The following is a 21,935-nucleotide window of genomic DNA, read 5'->3' as shown; positions in this document are numbered from 1 at the left end:
GTGGATTTTCCCCTTCTATCATGATAGCCCCTTCCATCCATACTCTAGTCATTTGCTTCAGATCTTCAGAAGGTTCTGATGTTTTAAAATCTGCTAATAATAAAGTATTCAAGGAGTCAGGCAAAGAGAAGTTAGTAACTTTCACCTAGGGGACTTAAAAGTAGGAACGGAAAGGAGAAGAGGAGCTTTAGAGTCTGGAATCCTAAAGTAGATATTAATGTATTATTTGTATGCATGTATGTTGAATATGTGTGCATGCGTGCATGAAGGTGTATGTGTACATGTGTGCATGTGTGTCCAGAGGTCAGAGAATGGCATTGGTATATTTCTCTACTATCACTTTCCACTTTATTTATTGTTTATATTTTTGGTTTTTCGAGACAGGATTTCTCTATATAATATCTCTGGCTGTCCTGGAACTTGATCTGTAAACTAGGCTGGCCTCAAACTCACAGAAATTCACCTGCCTCTGCCTCCTGAGTGCTGGTATTAAGTTTTGTGATACCACCACCCTAGTTCCTCTTTAATTTTTTAAAAGGTTTGTTTGTTTTTATTCTCACATGTATGGGTGCATTTCCTACCTGTATTCCTAAGTACCCCCTGTGTGTAGTGTCTGCAGAGGTCAGAAGATGGTTTTGAATCCCTGGAACTGGACTTACAGATGGTTGTTGCAGCCATGCGGGTGCTGAGAAGCAAACCTGGGTCCTCTGAAAGAGCAACAGTGCTCTTAAACTGCTGAGACATCTCCTCATTCCCTCCACTGAATATTTTTTTCCAAGACAGGGTTTCTCTGTAGCTTTGAAGCCTATCCTGGAACTAGTTCTTGCAGACCAGGCTGGCCTCAAACTCACGGAGATTTGCTTGCCTGTACCTTCCGAGTGATGGGATTAAAGGCATGCGCCCCCACTGCCTGGCCCACTGAACTTTTTTGAGACAGGGTCTCTACCTAAACCTGGAGCGTACCAACTTCACTAAACTAGCTGGCCATCAAACCCAAAGGGTCTTCTTGTCTCTACTTTCCAGTATTGGGCCCATGCAGCCCTGGGCCCACAGACATCCACTGCCTGGCATTTTATATAGGTAGACTCCATGAACTCAGGGTCTGAACTCAGATTCTCATGCTGGTGGACAAACACCATCTGAGCCCTCTCCCCAGTCCTATATCATATCACTTTGAAATCAATACTGTTGCTGTTGATTAATAGTTTCCTTTGGAAGATTATCTCATTTATTACATGACATAGTATTAAATCGATAGGACCAGGAATTTCATTTTAGAAATAATGGCAAAAATGAAAGCAGGAGAGATTAACTCATATTGTTACCATTTCATCCTTGCATTAAAGAGACTTCTATTCTGGTACAGGAGAATTGTCTGTATCCTGTCAGTCATGTTTTAAATAAACGCTGATTGGCCAGGCAGGAGGTGTAGGTGGGAAAACCAGACAGGAAGTGGAAATGATGCAAGGAGAGCAGGAGAATTCTGGGGAGGAGGAAGTTGATTCTTCCCACTCCTGCCCAGATCACCGAAGCAGCAGGATGTGAGCTGCCCCACTGAAAAAGGTACTGAGCCACATGGCTAACATAGATCAGAAAAATGGGTTAATCAAGATGTGAGAGTTAGCCAGTAAGAAGTCTGACCTAATGGGCCAATCAGCTTTATAGCTTATAGAGATCTCAGTGTGATTTTTCTCTGGGACTAAACATCTGGGGGAGTGGGCAGGACAGAAAAACCCCCAACAAACAGCCCCCCCCATGTTACACTATTCAGTATCAGTTTTTTTTTTTTTAAAAAAAAAAGGTTCAGGGGCTGGAGAGATGGCTCAGAGGTTAAGAGCTCTGGCTGCTTTTCCAGGGGTCTTGGGTTCAATTGCTAGCAACCACAGAGTGGCTCACAACTATCTGTGATACAATCTGGTGCCCTCTTCTGGCCTGCAGGAGTGCAGGCAGGCAGAACACAGTACACATACTGAAGAAATAAATCTTAAAAAAAAAAGGCTGAAATGAGTAAGGTAGAGGCAAGACACCATAAGTTAGTACTAGAGTTTGTCTGAGGTTAGAAAAGAACACTCAGAAAAATAACAAACAAAGTAATTACTATGTTAAACTTTGTTCTTCAAGGGCAGTTACTCTTAGCCTAAAGTTTAACGAGAGGCTGGGCCTAGGCCAAACTGTCGGTTTGCAAACTGTGAAGATTACAATGTTTGTTGAAGCTCCTGATGGACATAAGGGCCCCAAAGAGCAGACTTAAAAAAAAATACTAGTATCAACACAGAGATGACAGCTAAAAGCAAGATGGATTAGTCAACTTAAATTCTCAGTGACTCCCTCTGCTTGAGATGGGAACTTGATGTTTCTTGGAAATGTTTCTGATGGCTTTAAAAGGAAAAAAAGTTGGTTGAGTGTATGGCACATGATTTAATCCCAGCACTTGGGAGGCAGAGGCAGATGGAGCTCTGTGAGTTCAAGGCCAGCCTGGTTCACATACCCAGTTCCAGGTCAGTTGAAGCTACATAGTGAGATCCTGTCTTTTTTTTATGTATTAGGGTATAACTGATACATTGTACAATTCATCCACTCAAAATCTAAGGGTTTTTTCATATTCACAGTTACATATTCATCACAATCAATTAGAACAATTGTAACACCCTGTAAACAAAGCTGGTATTGTTAGTTGTCAACCTGTTTCTTCCCAGTCACCCTCGGCCTTTGACCTATGCAACTGTTAATCCACACCTCCATCAATTCTGTACACTAATAGAAATGATATAGCACAGTATGTGGTCTTTTGTGGTGATATTATTTTACTGTTTTCAAGATACTTCCTCTTTTTTACTTGTGATATACCCCATTGTAAAGTTGTATTACAACATACTTACCAGTTCAACAACAGGTGGGCTTTTGGGTTTCTTTTACTTTTGTTGTCATGAATAACACTGTTCTTTGTGTAGCAGCTTCTGTATGAAAATAGGTTTTCCTTTTGGGGTCCCTATTGCTGTGAAGAGACACAATGACCAAGGCAACTCCTATGAAAACACATTTTTCTGGGTCTTACTTATAGACTTAAAGGGTTAGTCCATTATCAGGGAGCAGGGCAGCAGGCAAGCAGGCATAGTGCTTGAGCTGTAGCTGAGAGCTGCAATCCTGATCCTTAGGCAGAACACCTTCCCCCCCACACACACTCAGGGGGGTGCTGGAATGAGCTTTTGAACCTCAAAGCCCATCCCCAACAACATACCTCCTTCAGCAAAGCCACACCTCCTAGTCTTTTCCAACACTCTACCAACTGGGAACCAAGGAACTATGAGCTTATGGGGGCCATTCTTAGTCATACTACCATACTTTCTCTTTCTATACAGCTACAAGAACAATTACTAGGCCCTAAGATAACATGATATTTAGCCTTTTAAGGGCCAGCCAGACTCTTTCAAAGCAGGCATGAGTTTTATTCTCCACCAGAAGTAGACAAAGCTCTAGATCCATCACGTCCTCATGAGCACTTACTCTTCCCTTGGTCACAGTCATCCTGGTAGGTGAAAATTGGTATTTTATCAGAGTTTGAGTGACATTTTCCCAATGGCTAATTATGTTTCAAATCTTTCATTTTTACTTGTTGATATTTCAATAATTTCTTGGAGAAATATGTATTCAGATCCATTTTAATATTAAATTTACTTTCTATTATCATTAGGAGAGATCCTTATATGTTTTAGATACAAGTTCTTTATAAGATAAATAACTTGAAAGTATTTACTTTCTGTGGCTGGAGAGATGGCTCAGCAGTTAAGAGCACTTGTTCTTCCAGAGGACATGGGTTTGATTCCTAGTACCCACATGGTGGTTCACAACCATTCATAACTTCAGTTCCATGAGCTCCAATGCCCTTTTCTGGTCTCCACAGGTATCAAACATGCATGTGCTGAAATACATACATGCAGGTAAAATACATTTTACATAAAGTAAAATTGATAAATCTTGAAAACTTAAAAAGTTTCTCTCCTTCTCTGTATTGTCTTTTAAGTTCTTGATGGTGTCATTAGAAGCATAACTTTATTTTTGACAAATTTGTCATTTTGAGAATACTGATATTTCCCTATGTGTTGTGGGACACTGATCTTGTACCCTGTAAAGCTTTATCAGTTGTACTGATTGGCCAGTAGCCAGGCAGGAAGTATAGGTGGGGTGACCGGCCAGGAAGCAGAGATGGGACAACTAGAACAGGAGAATTCTGGGAAGAGGAAATGGTCAGTCTGCAGAGGAAGCCAGACACAGAGGAATCAAGATGAGAACACCTCACTGATAAAAGGTATCAAGCCACATGGCTAACACAGACAAGAACTATGAAATAATTTAAGATGTAAGAGTTAATAAGAAGCCTGAGCTAACAGGTTAACCAGTTTATAATTAATATAGACCTCTGTGTGTTTCTTTGGGACTGAATGGCTGCAGAACTGGGCAGGATAGAAACCTCTATCAACACCTATGGAATTGTCTTACCACCTTTACTGGAAACTACTTAGACTCTTGATTACAACCTTTTGATTTATCTACCCATTATTATTTCAGTACCATAGGGTTTTGATTTACCTTTGTTGTAGGTTTTAAAATCAAGATGTGGGTCCTTAAAATTTTTGTTCACAAATTGTTGAAGTTTTTCTGGGTCCATGCTTCTCTGTGTTAGTACCAGATTGCATTTTTTTTGAGGTTTGTGTTGAACCTGCATAATTATTTGGGGACCTCTGACAACTACCAACAAGTCTCTCATTTATGAACATGTATGTCTTTTCACTTAGTTTTTTAAAATTTCCTTTCAACACCGCTATTGTAGTGTCAAGAATTCAAGTTTCACACTTGTTGAACTTATTGCACAATTTTATCCTTTGGGATGGCGTTATAAATTGAATTATTTTCTTTAGAGCTTGAAATTTGAGCTCAGAACTTGATTTCTCAGAAGTTCTTTCCTTCCTCACCTGTTCTTGTTGTCCTGTTTAATTGCTAACGTATCACTAGTTTATTTCTTAATTGGTAATTGTTTTATGATTTTATTGTTATCTGCTTTAGAATAACACAGAATGGAGACCTTCCTTCATCACTATTTACCCAGTGACTGGTACTTGGTGGGTATTTACAGTTAATTTTTGTGTGCAAATGACTACATAGATCTAACTACAAAAACATGTCATAAAAAAACTACTAAATCTGATGAAGAAATAAACAAATACACTGACCTCACACTTGTACATGCTTTTGATGGACAGACTTCTATCAAGACTTCTAGGTTGTGGGCCAGAAAGATGGACGAGTGGCTCAGTTGGCTAAAGTGCTTGCTACCAAACTTGACCGTCTGAGTTCAATTCCCACGGCCCACAAGATGGAAGAAAGGAACCAATTCCCACTATTGACCTTAGAATGCCACACACCTGTGGCCTCACTCATACACAGACACTAATACATAAATAAATGTAAAAAATATTTATATGTTGCCAAAAAATGTTTTCCATTTGTTTCTGGCGAAGTCATTTTAAAAATGTGACCAAAAAGTCATCAAGTCTACATATTACTTGACTGCCTTTCTCATGCATCTGTATGTCTGTATGAGACATCACTTCACAAGAGACAGAACAGCCTGTGGCATGTCCAGATGTAAACATTGGAACACTGACTTTGACCATGGACCTATTCATATCACATATTTAAATCCATGCTGTGTTTAATATTTAAATATAGTTCTATAATTTTGTCTGTGAACCTCTGTTATACAAGACCTCTGTAGCCCCCATAGCCAGCCTTAGTACTTGATGTTCTTTATGTGGATGTCTTATTCATTAAACACCGGCTTTTTAAAAAATCACTGTTTGAGGAGTGATGCTCACACCAAAGAATTGTGAGAATACAATTATGATGGTTGGTCAGGGAGACTCGCTCATAACCCTCAGAGTGACTTTGAAGTCTCCCTACAGAAATAGGTGAGTTTATATTAGTTGTGGGCCTAAAGACTTCCTGTTTAATAACTGAGCTCTTACGTGTCAGGCTTGTGTGTGTCCTTGGTCTGTTTCTGAATGGATTTTAAAAATACATACGTTTAGATTTTAGTACTTCAGTTCAAAATGATATGAATACTTCGATTGTATTGTTCCATTGATCTACCATTTTGAAAACTTCTGTCTACTCTGAACTTTATAGATGAATTTTAAAAATCATTTATTTTTATATGTGTGTGCCTACTTCTCAGGATGTGCTTCACATGCATGCAAGCTAAAAGAGGACATCAGATCTCCTTGAAATTGGAGTTATAGGCCACTGCCAGTCACTTGGATGTGGGTGCTGGGAACTGACCCAGGTCATCTCAGCTCCCTACTCTGTACTTTCTGCACTTGAATTCATGAAACTCCCAATTAACCTCAAATCACTTGATAAATTTTGTGAAGAAAAATATTCTAGGTACTCAGGATACACACCATTACTTCACTAAGTTAAAACATTTGAGAGCATTCTGAGAATTTCAAGAAAAAGAAGATACAGGTTTTCATTATGACCCTGATGCATGTTTTATTTGTGAGTAGCAGAAACAGGATTGAGTTTAGAAAGTGGGGCTTCTGTGGAAAGAGCAGCTTTGCAGTGAATTTTGCAGAAAGGCTGATGGGACTTCTTATCCACGCAAATGATCAATTTTAGTGCTGAAAAAAAAACACAGGTCAGGAAGGGCAAGCAGGAATCAGTCATCAGTGATGAACACCTGGGCGCCTTTAGATTTTATGTCTTAGAAAATTTAGCAAGACCAATTGATTTGAAAAAGTTAACACCAGCTGGGTGTGATGGCACAGGTCTTTAATCCCAGCACTTGGAAACAGAGGCAGATCTCTGAGTTCAAGGCCATCCTGGTCTGCTGAGCGAGTTCCAGGACAACCAGGGCTACAAAGAGAAACCCTGTCTCAAAAAAAAAAGCCATCCCCTCAAAACAAATAAAAAAGAAAAGAAATAATATCTTATCCAGGTTAATTAGGGAATATGACTGAGTTCTCCCTAAAAGTGAGCCATGAAAGCATGCAGACAGGAGACCTAAAACTACTCTGTATCTAGGGGATTGTGTGTATTTATTTCTAAATCCCAAACATTTCACATGGCTCCTGTCACACAGATGTCTTCTAGTCATAATGAAAGAGAAAAGATGTTTTTCTTAAAAAGTTAGGAACCTTCAACAGTTGTCTGAAGTGCTGGGACCAGTTTCAAGCAGAAATGGGCACGCTGTTTTGAAGGGTTCAGCTAATAAAGGAGTCACGGAGACGCAGAACTTGGGCTGACCCTGATTTCCGTTGAGTGTGCCATGTATCCATGTCCTAGCTGTATTGCGGTCCAGAGTTGTTTAGGGTTAGGCAGTCCCTTTCATACCTGAGAACGAAGTCCCTCTTTTCTTGAGTGACTTGTCTGATTTTCACCTGCTCTACTGATGTCGGACACAAGGAGCTTAATGCCAAGACCTAAAACCGATGCCTGAAAATGCGAGTTGCGTGAAACAGAAACACAAACCTCCCAAGACAAGGCTCCCGAGTTAGAGGCACAGCTCACAGAGGCACAGCTCTTTCTTCTTGATCAAAACACTAGCTGTTGTGAAGAGAGCAGTAAAACAGAGCTGCCAGGGCTGCAGGATTTAGATTATTGCTTCCTGAAGTGCCGAGGGAGTTAGGTTGAGAGAAGGAAACAGGAAAGGAATGATGGAGTGTGGCCGAAGAAGGAATTGCTTGCTTCCTGCTGTAGGCTGGGTGTTTGTGTCCTAACATGCAGATGGTAAAAGCATCCTTAGAATGATGGCAGCCGGAGAAGAGGCACAGGTGACGATTAGGCCATCAAAGTGGAGTCCTCATGAATCCGATTAATGACCTTAAAAGGGAGCCAAAAGAGACCCTTCATCTCTTCAGCCATGTGAAGACACTTTGAGAGGTACCATTTACTTGCTTTTTATTTTGAAATTTAACTTTTTTTTTGTTTTTGTTTTCAAGACAGGGTTTCTCTGTGTAGCCTTAGCTGTCCTGGAACTCACTCAGTAGACCAGGCTGGCCTTGAACTCACAGAGATCTGCCTGCCTCTGCCTCCTGAGTGCTGGGATTAAAAGTGTGCACCACCACCACCCTGCTGACATACTTACTTTTAACCCAGGTGACTGTGCTTCTTTTTTGAGACAGTCTTACTTCGTAACTATGACTATGACTGTAACTCACTCTGTAGACCAGGTTGGTCTCATATTCACCTGCCTTTGCCTCCAAAACTATGGGATTAAATGTAGATTGGGGATGGAAAAACGGCTTAGTTAAAAGTACTGGTTGCTCTTCCACAGGATCTGGGTTTGATCCCAGCACCCACATAGTGACTCACAACTGTCTGTAACTCAAGTTTTAGGGGTCCAATGCCCACTTCCAGCCTCCGTGAGCACCAGGCAAGCATATGGTTCACAGATATGCAAACAGATCAAAACTCATACACATAAAATAAAATAATATGTTTTTTAAAAGAAGCAGATCTTGGGACTGATAACTATTTTTATGACTCCATTCAAGTTCATTTTTATTCTGATATGTAATGCATTCTGAATATAACTGCAGGAAGAATATAAGGTAAAATATTTTTTTCCAGGCATAATGGTACACACCTTTAATGCCAGCACTCAGGAGGCAGAGACATGTGGATCTCTGTGAGTTGGAGGTCAGTCTGGTTTACGTAGTGAGTTCCACGACAGCCAAAGCTTCATAGAAAGACCCTGTCTCAAAACAAAACAAAAAATAAAATAATTTTTGTAATTGGTGAACTATCAAATTCTGTGCCCTGACTTCCAGAGAGAACTTTCTTTGTGTCTGTCTTACATGCTGGAGCTCACAAACGCATCAGATGATGCTGAAGAAAGCTGAGCACATGTTTCTCATTAAATCCACTGGTAAAGAGAGACTTGATATTAAATAACTTTGAACAAAATAAATCCAACTATTGCTTCTGCAGAGACAGTGGGGAGGCCATGGCCTTCACCCTTTAATAAAGGACCCGGGGCCCAGAAGCACCCTTAGGCTGTCTCACCTGCTTCTTGAGAGAATCATGTGCAAGCCCTGTAGGGAAGGTTTCCAGGGAAACCATGTAACTTCTATTCTTTCCTCCTCCCTGAATATTATTAAGCACTAAACGTGCCTGTGTGTGCCTGGGGTTCTCATTTGAAATCAGAAACTGATGGGAAAACGTGTTTGCCTGAAACACACCCACATAACCAGAGATCATTTTTCTTCTTCCCTCATTAAATGTCAGCTGCACACTCTGCAGGGAGAACCAGATGACCTGGGTTCATTTGTGGAGGAAAGACAGGGAGATTAACTCCTGTTGCCTGCATCGCTCTACTTCCTTGCTCTTAAGGTGGCCGGAATGAATGCAGTCATGCTTAGATGAAGCAGTTGTGTCTTTGCGGTTAGGTGCTGAACAGTAGAGAATGTGGGTATCAGAGAATATCTTTATGTTCAATTTTGTTGGTTTGTTTTGTTTTTCGAGACAGGATTTCTCTGTGTAACAGCTCTAGCTGTTCCGGAACTCGCTTTGTAGACCAGGCTGGCCTTGAACTCACAGAGATCCTCCCACCACTGCCTCCAGAGTGCAGGGATTGAAGGCATGCGCCACTACTGCCCAGCTATGTTTAGCTTTTAACATTCAGAGAAACGTTGATATCCCAATAGCACAGGGATATAAATATATATGAGAAATATCAAAGAAAACTCGACTGAAATATTTATATATGTATCCCTTGTTGGTGAAAGATTTTTAAGATACATAGTCTGTCCCTGTCTGTGTTTCTAGTATAGGGGCGTGTTTCTACCCAGTGAGCCCACCTCCAGATCATAGTGGAGTGAACTTGAGGTGGATTTCTGATCTAGTGGAGCCGAGGGTATCTGTATTGGATTAACATGGTGATAGAGGCCATTAAGGATAAACAAGCCAGAGGGGAGCTGAGAAGCAGCCATGCTAAACTATCTGCTCAGCTCCAAAAAAATAAAAAATAAAAAAAATAAAAAGCAAAAAGCAGAAGGGCACTAAGGGGAAGATGAGGTACGTGGGGGAAGGGAATGAGATGGGCCAAAGTGTGGGAAGGGTTTCGATGGATGCTGGTTCCTATTTCTCTACCTAGGACATGAGTATGTTTTGTGAAGTTTATACCCACTAGAAAGATTTTCTAGTATTTCTAGCCCAAAGGCCCCTCATAAAACCCCCAGCTTTTCCAGAATTATCTTTTACTCCATTTATTTCCAACTGGCTCTGGATTGTGAATTAATGCTGCCATTTCTGGTTTACACTGGTACTGTGGTCAATGTCCATTTTATGGTTATGAGGACGTCCTTCTGCACTGGCCACTGGTCAGGTCTTTACATTGGGCATGGGTAGGTGACCTGGTAGGTGACCACACAAGAAGTCTGCTCCCTGGACATATGATGTGGCTTCCAATGAGAATGAACTCAGGATTTTTATGTAACTGACACAGGACTGCCTAGGCAGGGAAGCAGTGGAGGAGACCCAAAGCTTGTCCAGGGAGGGTTTCCCATTTTTAAATTTTCTTTTGGGTCATTAGAGAGGGAACCTTTTGCAGGATCTTGCTCCTGAATGGGAGCCCCACTCCCTACTTTCTGTTCTTTCCCCAGCCACAATTCTACTTTAAGTATTTTCTTAATGAAGAGTTTAAAAGTTCTGAGTTCTTCTGCTCTGGGCTAGTGTGGCAATACACAAAAATGTATGTAGGCTATGGCCTCAAATATTGGAAATAGTATGTCTTAGGACACAAATGAGGCTAGAGATTTCACATAGCAAAGCTATAAAGTATTTATTTTTTAAAGCAACTGTGGGAAAATATGAGGCCACAGTGAAAGAGCCTGTTTTCTTTCAGTAAACCTGAATGTAGGGTGTTCAACTTCAATTCAGGGTACCATAAGCTATACCTGCCTATGCTGATCTCCAGCAAACCCTGGTCATACACTAAGTCCACCTAAATTGTGTTATTGTAGTAGGACATGACATGCAAGAACAATCTCAGTTTGATCTTGCACCATGTGCCCTCCCCAATTATATTCAGGTGTATCACCGTTGTCTTTAAGAGTTTTCTTCCTCTCTTTCTTCCTTCCTTCCTTCCTTCCTTCCTTCCTTCCTTCCTTCCTTCCTTCCTTCCTTCCTTCCTTCCTTCCTTTCCTTCCTTCCTTCCTTCCTTCCTTCCTTCCTTCCTTCCTTCCTTCTTTCTTTCTTTCTTCTCTCTCTCTCTCTCTCTCTCTGTCTCTGTCTCTCTCTCTCCCCCTCCCTCCCCCCTCCCTCCCTCCCTCCCTCCCTTCCTTTTCTTCAGGCAGGACCATGTTTATTCATGGTGAGGGGGCATCTTCGTTATCTATATGTGTGGATGTCCAAAATGTCTGAAATGATTCGTGCTTTTCAATTACCTCTCAAATAAATCAAATTTACTCTGCCCAGACAAAAGGCCTAAATTTTCCCTTCTTCCCCTTTGCCTCACCCCTCTGCCCTTCAGTTGGCGCTCCTGACGTGGCTCTCTCTTGGTATTTCTTAGTACTTCAGCCTCCTGTCTTGTCACCTCTGCCATCACTCCCGGATATTGAGATTCCGTTAACATCTTAAGAGCTAATCCAAATGTCACCTTCCCTATAAAACCTTTCCTGGGCCCTTAGTCAGAATGAACTCTTGCCACAGTTGCATTTTCTTGGCTTTTTATTTAAACCTCTATTGTACCATGCCGCAGTCTATCTGGTCTTCCTAGTCAGAGGCCTGTCTGTGTATCCCTGTTCCCTGCTACAGCAGAACACAGATTTGTCACAGGTTTCCCCCTTTTGCCAGGGGTGAACGCATCTGGTAACCCTACCAGATGGTGCCTACCTTGTGTTTGCTTCTCAGCATCTTCTAGCACAGCTGAGTTTCATACACAGTAGGCAACGAATGCAGGTCCTCTGAGGAGAGTAGTGTTGGTCTCAGGAGTCATTTCCATACAGGTTTTGGTCTCAATATTCCTGTGACTTTGTACTCCATCCTTTCAGTACAACCTCTTAAATTATCTCATGGCCTGTTCTAGCTGCCTCTGAGGGGTCTGCGGTGGTGTTGACCAAAATCAAAATGAAGACAAAATCAAAAACATAGCCAACAGTTCTTCAAGTGTTCCAGGTGTCTGCGTGCTGCTCGGATTGTCTTTGCCTCTTTCTAGTTGAGGGTTATCGAGAGCTGTGCTTTGAGTGTGGGGACCCGGTGTCCTTCCATGTTTCTTGCTAGCTTACATTTGGTCTCATGCTTGCCCATGAACTTGTATCTGACAAAACCAGAAGACAGAACAGAGAATGGCAAAGAGTGGGTGATCACTTTATAGAACATGGCCCTCCGTGTGTTGTCATCACTAGTACCGTCACCTGTGAGCTTACTGGGCGCGTGATCCAGCTCTAAAATCAAGGAATGAGATTTTATAGACAAGGGGGATTGCCATCACAGGCACTGGGACACTTGAGGGCATTTAGCTGTGTCTATATTTATTAGTATGTTTAGGCAGGTTTCTCAGTCTGAAGGGTCACTGACGATGGGAACCCAGCATACCTTCCGCACATGGCTCCCTCCTGGTTAGTGGCTGCAGCTGGCCTCTAACAAACTCACATTGAGCAAATAGTGCCTGAAGCAGGACTTACTTTAAAAACAAGAGACTGTTTTCTCTAGTTTCTAGAACTGAGAAACTGTGAATTGAGCAGAGCCAGGGTGGGGGTGGAGGGTCAAGGACTTGGGGCTTGTGTGGCTTTGAGACTTCCCCAGGGAAAGCCCTTAGTAGCCACAGACTGGGGGTTTTACAGAACAAGTGCTCAGTGATGATGCAAAGGAAAGGCATAGTGTGTGTGTGTGTGTGTGTGTGTGTGTGTGTGTGTGTGTGTGCGTGCGTGCGCGTGTGCGTGTGCATGTGCATGCATGTACTGTGTAGACTTGACCACCAAACACATCTCGTTGCAGAAAGCACTGTTCAGCTATTAACCTTAGCAATGCCTGGAAATGGTGGGTGGCATTCTGCCAGACAATAGGAACCTACTTTAATTTTAAAGTATGACCAGAAGATTCTGGGTTTGATTGGTGGGATACTACCTCTGATGTGAGGCACATAGCAGTACTGCTCTGTTCTGCCAAGGGACCTTGCATTCCTCCAGGACGTCTTCCTACTGCCTGACTCAGATCCACACTGAAGGGGTAATTCTTACCAAAGCAGCAGGCAGGGAGATTTACTCACTTGTGTTAATGAGCAAATGCTTAGAAAAGAATCTGACATTCATAAGAAGTGAAAATGAGGCTGTTTGCACTTCCTAGGGGGACCTCAGATGTGAGGGAAGAGCTCCGCATGGCTGCAGGCTGCGCAGGTGTGCAGGGCTGAGGGGCTGCAGCGGCAGGACGTTCCCGACTGCACAGGTGTACAGAGCTGAGGGGCTGCAGCTGGCAGGACGTTCCCGACTGCACAGGTGTGCAGGGCTGAGGGGCTGCAGCGGCAGGACGGTCCCGACTGCACAGGTGTGCAGCGCTGAGGGGCTGCAGCCGGCAGGACGTTCCCGACTGCACAGGTGTGCAGGGCTGAGGGGCTGCAGCGGCAGGACGGTCCTGACTGCACAGGTGTGCAGCGCTGAGGGGCTGCAGCCGGCAGGACGTTCCCGACTGCACAGGTGTGCAGGGCTGAGGGGCTGCAGCGGCAGGACGTTCCTGACTGCACAGGTGTGCAGAGCTGAGGGGCTGCAGGCTGCAGAGGTGTGCAGAGCTGAGGGGCTGCAGCCGGCAGGACGTTCCTGACTGCACAGGTGTGCAGAACTGAGGGGCTGCAGGCTGCACAGGTGTGCAGAGCTGAGGGGCTGCAGTGGCAGGACGTTTCCGACTGCACAGGTGTGCAGAGCTGAGGGGCTGCAGTGGCAGGACGTTCCCGACTGCACAGGTGTGCAGAGCTGAGGGGCTGCAGGCTGCACAGGTGTGCAGAGCTGAGGGGCTGCAGCCGGAGGGACGTTCCCGACTGAGTTGGTAGCACTGCTATCGTTGGAGACAAACCAAGGCCAGTCTTGGTGATAAGAGGTCACCAGATAAGGAAAAAGACTTGAACATGGCCATTTTCATGCCCCAAATTTCTAATAATATCTTTAATGCCACTGCTTGATAATATAGACTTCAAATTTAGGGTTTGTTTGTTTTTTTGAGAACCATTTTTCTGAGCTTTTAGTGAGGCATGATCTAAGTTAAAAGATGTTTGTCATGCAGAATACATCTTTTTTTTTCAAAATAAAAATTATTAATGCTTTCTCCTGGCTAAGAAACTCAATTTCCACAATATCCAAATGAAAAAGTGAATGCATGGAAAACTAAAATCACCACTAATAGTATAAGCTATAACTCCCAGCCACTTGGGAGGCTGAGGCAGGAGGATCACAAGCTCAAACAACAGTATTTGTTGTTGTGTGTATATATCCTCCCAAACAACAGTATTTGTATTGTGTGTATATATCCTCCCAAATTTGTTATGTATTCACACACTATCATTTGCATTTTTAATTCATTTATTTTTGAGACAAAGTATCTAGCACAGGCTGGCCTCAAACTCCAGAAGTAGCTGAGAATGACCTTGAGTGTCTGGCCCTCCTGCCTTTAACATTCGCGTTGGAAGTATAGGTGTGCACAGTTGTGTCTGGTTTATTTAGTGCTGGGGCAGAATTCATGCCTGTGTGCACACTAGGCAGACACTATCAGTTGAGCTACATCCCAGCTCATAATTCAGCAGCACTTAGCTAATTGATCTCCTGTAGAGAGACTTTAAGGGTGTTTGCAAATTTTAGTTAAAATGAAGGTAGTTAATTATTATTATATCATTTTGCTTATCTCTGTGTGTGCACGTGTATGCTCATGTGTAGACTAGATCAGTACCTTCCTTCACTGCCCTCCAGTTTAGTTTTTTGAGACCGGGCCTTTTGCTCCCTGGACTTTGCAGATTCTAGACTGGCTAACTAGCTGCTGAGCTCTCTCTGTCCTTCTGCTCCTCAGCACTGGGGTTCTAGACACACCTATCACCATGCCCAACCATTATTTGAGTGCTGGGGAACTGGACTGAGGTCCTTCGAGTACATAGCATCTACTTCATCTGCTGAGCCGTTTCCCCAGCTCCTGATAACTATTTCTGACCGTTATTCTTCTCACATTTCATCCTTTCTGACTGGCAGATCTTGGATGTAGACTGGCTGAAGCGGAGAATAGATACATTAAGTTTGATAAAATTTGTCAGAATGTCATATGTTGATTTGCCAGCTCGCAAAGCTTTTGGTGTGTGACAGAGCACCTTTCCCCTCAAGTCAGCACCGGCTTTGGGCAGTAGCCAATCTTTGCTGACAGGGAAGATGGACTTACTTTGATTGTACATGTTTAATAAATAATGTATTGGGTTTCCTGTCATGGTCACTGGACACACGCATTTTATTCTTCTGGAAATTCAATATTTTCAGGAGAAGTGTTTATTTTTTACCCAATGAATGATTAGAGTTTCTCATCATTACTACCATTGTCATGTTTGATATATGTTTAAATCTTTATGATAGCAGCAGAAAACATCAATCAAGTAATTGTGTAAATTCTGCGACTGCTATCCCCTCCCCTCCCAATACAATTCCATGGAATGCTGAGCTATCCACTTGGTTTCAGTACCCTAGGGATATCAGAACCAAGTATGACAGAATCCGATCCTACCACAGTTCTGGAGGCCAGAGGTAAAAAATCACAATGTTGGCAGGGCCATGCATCCTTGAAAGGGTCTAAGGGAGGATTCTTCTCTGTCTTCTCCAGCTTCTGTTACCTCCATGTGTTTTTTGGCCTTCAGAAGCTCCATCCTTGTGCTTGCCGTGTATGTCACTTCTCCTCATTTAAGGAAACCAGTCATTGGACCTCATCTTAACTTGATTATATACATACATACATACATACATACATACATACACACACATACACACACATATCACACACAAGCATACATACACAGGAACCCATACACATGCTTAAATCTTTCTCTCTCTCTCTCTCTCTCTCTCTCTCTCTCTCACACACACACACACACACACACACACCTGCATCACCAGCATATGATGAACACCGTAAGAACTGGGATTTAGCCCATTTTGTTACACACCCAATTCCCCAGCACACCATGTGGTGTCTTGTATGCAGTGAGCACTCAACAATGAATTTTTAAACTAAAGAATTTGAGTTTCAGAACCATTTGGAAGTTTAAACATTTTTTTTTATTTAAATTAACACTTGTAATTAAAATACAAGAGACCATCTTAGCTGCCAGATAGGGCTAGCCACGCAAGTGCTGTAGAATTCCCTGGCATCTGTCCTGAAATGAGCCTTTGAAAACATGTGAAGAATCACCAAGAGTAGAACTGAATGTGTTCACCAGAATTATTAGGTTGGATAAAATTGGAAATCAGCCAACAGAATCTTTAAGAAATTCTAGCTTATTTTATTTTTTTCATACTGTTAAACATAACTGCCAATGGAAAACACAACTTTCCATAACTGTTATGGAAAACAGAATCTACCCTACAAAAGACAATAATTGTAATTTCAGAAATGTATTTTCTTATTTATATAAAAATATAATCAATTACCATTGATATAGGACTAACAGCTTCCAAATCATGCTACGGAACTCCCATGGCTGACCCTTAATGACTTGTTGCCATACCCACAGATCAGTATACCTTTCAACCCATGTCAGAAGGTATCTGTTTGCAGTCGATGATGGTTACCACTGAGACTCACAAATGGCGTGGAGTGGAGAACAAGAGGCTGCAGAATATTCAGCCTTGAATGGACCATCTATACCCTACCATCTCCTTCAGGCTCAGTGATCATACGAAGAGGGACCGGAGAGACTGTAAGAGACAGAGGTGGTAAACGAATGCAGGAAAACAGCGTCCTCTGGACACACCGGCCGGCTGCACGCGTGAACTTGAAGCAGTTAGGACAAGCCCCATGAAAGCACGGAGAGGGGAGCTGGCTACGAAGTCCCGCCCCTCGCCAGGAACCATTGGCAATTGAGAGGTGCTGGGAGAGGAAGCTGGAGAGGGGAGCTGGATAAGCCCCTAGTCAGGAACTACAGGCAATTGAGAGGTGCTGGGAGAGAAAGAGTTTGCTCTCTTTAGGAGTGCTGCCATGGCCGGGAGAGAAAAAAAAAGACACAAGTTTGGTAGGTAGGGAAGTGGGTGAATCTGGGAGAAGACAGGGGATTGGCTGAATACGGCCAAAACTCATTGTACACTATTCTCAAAGAACTAATAAAAATAAAACAACAATATACTTACTATACTTAATTTGTTTGCAAATCAAGAGGGTTTTTTTTTTTTCTAGTTGATATATTTTATCCATAATGTCTTTCTGGCCTTTTCTGACCCATCTGACCTGTGATATGTGTTTTCACTGAGCACTGAAGATAGAGACATCAGTTATTTACCCAGCAGAAGGAGGGCCCCAGGTCTATTTTCAAAGGTGTAGAAACAAATCATTTGCAAGAACTATGTAAAGGAAGCAAACATGTGAATTTTGCTTGTCTGCAAGTCGACCTTCTTTGGAAAGCGGAAGAATGAAACCCAGTACGTGGCGTCGTGTATTTCAGCTTTATGAAGAAGCTGGCTCATTTAAAGAACTAATTTGTATGCATGTGTGTCAAAAGCTAAATACAGATATACTTTGTAATTGTTTTATCATCGAGATGATCATTTCAGCAATTCAAATGAAAGGCAAAGTCTGTGCAAAGTCTGCATGGCTCTTCTTTGGAAGCTTAGGAACGGCTTCCAGTTGAAGGTGGACTGCATGGCTCTTCCTCCACTTCCATTAGCAAACTGTGGTAAGGAAGTGCCGTAAAACATCTAATACATTAGCAAACCGTGTAAGGAAGCGCTGTAAAACATCTAATACATTAGCAAACCGTGTAAGGAAGTGCTGTAAAACATCTAATCTCCATTCATAGGAAGGATACAATTGCAGCATGAGGCCTGGCCCTTTGTAGAGGAGACAGCATTGTTTTAAAAGGGTTAGTTGCTAGGAATGAGGACTATTTTTGTAGCTCTCTATGAGCCACGGAAGGTCCAGTAAGCAAGGAGGGATACCTAGATTTTCATGGCCCACATGTGGCTTCTTCCCTGCATGTATATTAGATTCAACTGGAGTACTTAGAAACTATGTCCAGATCATTTCACACTAATGAAATTATAATCTACTGAAAGTGGGCTGATTTAAAAATGCAAGGGCACCGGGCAGTGGTGCCGCATGCCTTTAATCCCAGCACTCAGGAGGCAGAGGCAAGTGGATCTCTTTGAGTTCGAGGCCAGCCTGTTCTAGAAGAGCTAGTTCCAGGACAGGCTCCAAAGCTACAGAGAAACCCTGTCTTGAAAACCAAAACAAACAAACAAACAAACAAAAAAGGTAAGGGCATTTTTAAAGTGTCCCGGATGATTCTTATTGAAGCAGAATCAGGTGATACTTGGCTTCTGCAGACACAAAAGAAAGGTTGGGCTCCATCTAAGAGTCTATTTTGAAAAATTAAAAAAATCATAAAAATTGTATCTGATTATATTTAAATCTGAACACCAATAACACAGTTCTTTCTGTGGAATTAATGATGGGTAAAACTATATGATTAAATATTTACTACTCTGTCTCTATAGTAGATCAACACTAATAACAAATAACATAACATTTAAGAAATGAGAAAATAAAGGAAAATGGTTCAATTGTCTGTAGGAACCTCAGGATGTCTCTAATTAAAAAAAATGACTATGCAAGAATACATTTGACAGAAGGTATCTTCTTCCATTAAAAGATAAAAACTGTTCAGATTGAAAATGTAATAATATTAAAGCATTTAGCTAATAATATTTTCTGGAACCCATCTTATAATAAGATACTTTTTAAAAACTCCATGGAGCAGCTCCACAAATAAGTACCTATAATTCTCATAAGCCTTTCAAGTCATTTTGAATTGTTGGGAAAAACTGTCCTTGAAGATTTCACAAGTCCAAGAATGTGTGCAGGAGGTGGCGAGGCAGGAAGAAGGGAGGTGGGGTAAGAAACACGATCAATGTGCATCAAAGGGTCCATTTAGTCACTTCCTGTTTCTGTGCCAGAGACAATGACACCGACTGTATTAGGTTATTCACTCTTGGGAAAAGGTCTTACCTCCATTTTTCATATCCATAACCCTGGAGCCACACCAGCAGGGGAGGGTCAAGGCTCAGGCTCAGAGATTGCTTTCAGCATCTGTGCATCTCAGCTGCACACAGAGAGACTAATTGATAAAGGCGCTCAAAAGGCTACCGTGCTTGCTTCCAGCACATCACCAATGTCTGTGGGCACAGAGAGATGCAGCGGAGCTTAGCAATGCTTACAACCTTTCCTGTTCTTAAAGGCCACACGAAAGCCAGAACGTATAGTAAACACATATAGTGACAGCAGGTATCACCAATTATTCTACGAAAGAACCTCCAGAGACACTCAATACAAGATCAGGTGTAGTAAACAAGCCATCCGTCTATTTAAACTTAGAGTGCTCATCAACATTATGGTGTCTGAGAGGGGAAAATAGCAAAGAAGTCTCTCGCTGAATATTAACCAAACCATCATTAATGCCAACGTTTTTTTCCTCTGGTGAAGAGTTCAACTGGGGAAAAAACTGTATTTCTGAAGGGCCAGCGTTCAGAGTGTCCTATTGCATTTTAAAGCTAAGTCTGATGACTGACACGTGCTGATTTCAAAGCTTTCGAACACAAGATTGCTTTTGGCTCTAGCACCGAATATTAAGCAGAGTGTTTCTCTCCTTGTTTGATGCCAAGAACGAGATGTAGGAACCAGTTAAACTGCACCGTCCATCCTTTGTCTCTGCAAACTTCAATCTGGTCGAGGAAATACTTCTTAGCATCCTCCTCGTTCTTCCCCACTGTGAGGGCATCTCGGATATACTCAATGTCTTCTTTGCTTGTTAACTGGGGCATTCCTGTCATCAGCATCATGGAGAACAGGATGATCAGCAGGTTGGTGTGATGGCGAAGAGCCAGATAAGCCCTGACACAGACATCCTGGACAAAGGAGAAAAAGATCCTGTTATCAGAGTCTCAGTTGGGGCTTAGGTGCTTGGGGGTAATGGTGCCTTTGTCTGCGATCAATGCAAGTTTCTGAAGAACGTTCATCTGTGCTGGAAAGAACCCTTTGTGAACAAGGCGGGTCTCTGCTTCAGGGAAAAGCATGGGGAGAACTTAAATATTTTTATGATCCTGTAAACGCATCAGTGTGTTACAGCTAGTGTGCTCAAGGAAACTGACTGGTTCAGACAAGTCTCATGCTGTTTGTTAGTGTACCATTCAGATTCAAGTTCTTTCATAAGAGATTAAGGGTAGAAACACCTGTCCCATCTAAAGAGGCATGAGTCACTTTTGAGCACCATATTGGAATTAATAAACTTTATGTAAATGAAAGCAATGTTTGCCAAGAGCTAATGAAATCCAAGAAATGCAGGAAATGTGTTGAATTTAGATAGCCCTCATATTTACTTTTTTATACTTTGTTGAATTTAAAAAAAAAACAGATGAATTTGCTTTTTACCATCTGATTTTTTAAATTGTTGAATGAACTTAAAAATTTTAATACAAATTCCCAACACTGAGTGAAAGAGTATGGTTTTAAAAAATTGATAGCTAGCCAAGCATGGTAACTTATGCCTGTCATCCCAGCAGTCTCAGGGCTGAGGCAGGAGGATCAGGGTGAGTTCGAGGTAAGCCTAGGTTACAGAGTAAGTTCCAGGTAAGCCTGACTTAGAATGAGATCCTACATTAAGAAACTAAGTAATAACATCAGTTTACCCAAAGAAAAACATATATAGAACCCCTGGAAATTGGAAACAGGCAAGATTGCCTGACAAAATTGGGAGCATGGGGCAGGGGATAGAAGGAAGGGGAGAAGGGAAGCGTTGGGGAGAACTTGAGGGAATGGGATAGTTGAAATGGAGGAAGGACAGAGATGAGAGCAATGAAAGAGATATCTTGATTGGGTGAGCAATTATGGTGTTAGCAAGAAACCTGGCTCTAGAAAAATTCTCAGGAATCCTCATGGATGACCCCAGCTAAGACCCTAAGCAATAGAGGAGAGGGTGCCTGAACTGGCCTTGCCCTGTAGTCAGATTGATGACTATCTTAAATATCACCACAGAACCTTCATTCAGCAACAGATGGAAACAGAGGCAGAGACCCACATCGGAGCCCTGGATTGAGCTCCCAAGGTCCAGTTGAAGAGTGGAAGGAATGAGAATATGAGCAAAGAGGTCAAGACTTTGACGGGTTCATCCACTGAAACAGTTTACCTGAGCTAATGGGAGCTCACCAACTCCAGTCGGACTGGGAAGTAACAAGCATAGGACCAAACTAGTCCCTCTGAATGTGGTTGACAGTTGTATGGCTGGAACAGACTGAGGGACCACTGGTAGTGACACTGGAATTTATCTCAACTGCATGTACTAACTTTTTGGATCCTATTTTCTTTGAATGTATACCTTGCTCAGCCTAGATGTAGTAGAGAGGATCTTGGACCTTCCACAAAGCAAAGAGGGCCTTACCATCTCTTAGGATTAGATGGGGGTGGGGTGGGAGGGTGAGTGGAGGGAATAGGAGGAGGGGAGGGAGTGGGAATTTGGATTGGTATTTTTTTTTAAAAAAATCTAATAAAGAAAGAAAGAAACCAAAAGGAAGGAAGGAAAGAAGGAAGGAAGGAAGGAAGGAAGGAAGGAAGGAAGGAAGGAAGGAAGGAAGAAGGCTGCTGTCTCCATAAACATCTTTGGGTCAGGTCATGAGTCATGCCTATCTATTAAGCAACAGACTCACTCATCTGTGCCA

The 21,935-nt window shown here is 42.3% G+C and overlaps 1 protein-coding gene across 5 annotated transcripts in view; it reads right to left on the bottom strand.

Moving 5' to 3' along the window:
• Positions 1 to 16,269: 16,269 nt before the first annotated feature.
• The window catches only part of Pik3cg (phosphatidylinositol-4,5-bisphosphate 3-kinase catalytic subunit gamma), a 35,962-nt gene continuing 30,296 nt past the window's right edge, over positions 16,270 to 21,935 (bottom strand). For all 5 annotated transcript variants that reach the window (XM_048415487.3, XM_048415486.3, XM_048415485.3 and 2 more), the window contains exon 11: positions 16,270 to 20,129. In XM_048415487.3, coding sequence (XP_048271444.3) covers positions 19,851 to 20,129 — 279 coding nt within the window. In that variant the 3' untranslated portion in view covers positions 16,270 to 19,850. The remainder of the gene's footprint in view (positions 20,130 to 21,935) is intronic.

Source organism: Myodes glareolus, chromosome 11, assembly GCF_982192425.1.
Source record: "Myodes glareolus chromosome 11, mMyoGla1.1, whole genome shotgun sequence".
Taxonomy (NCBI): Eukaryota; Metazoa; Chordata; class Mammalia; order Rodentia; family Cricetidae; genus Myodes; species Myodes glareolus.
The sequence above is the reverse complement of the archived record's forward strand: the minus strand, read 5'-3'. Positions and strand labels throughout refer to the sequence as shown.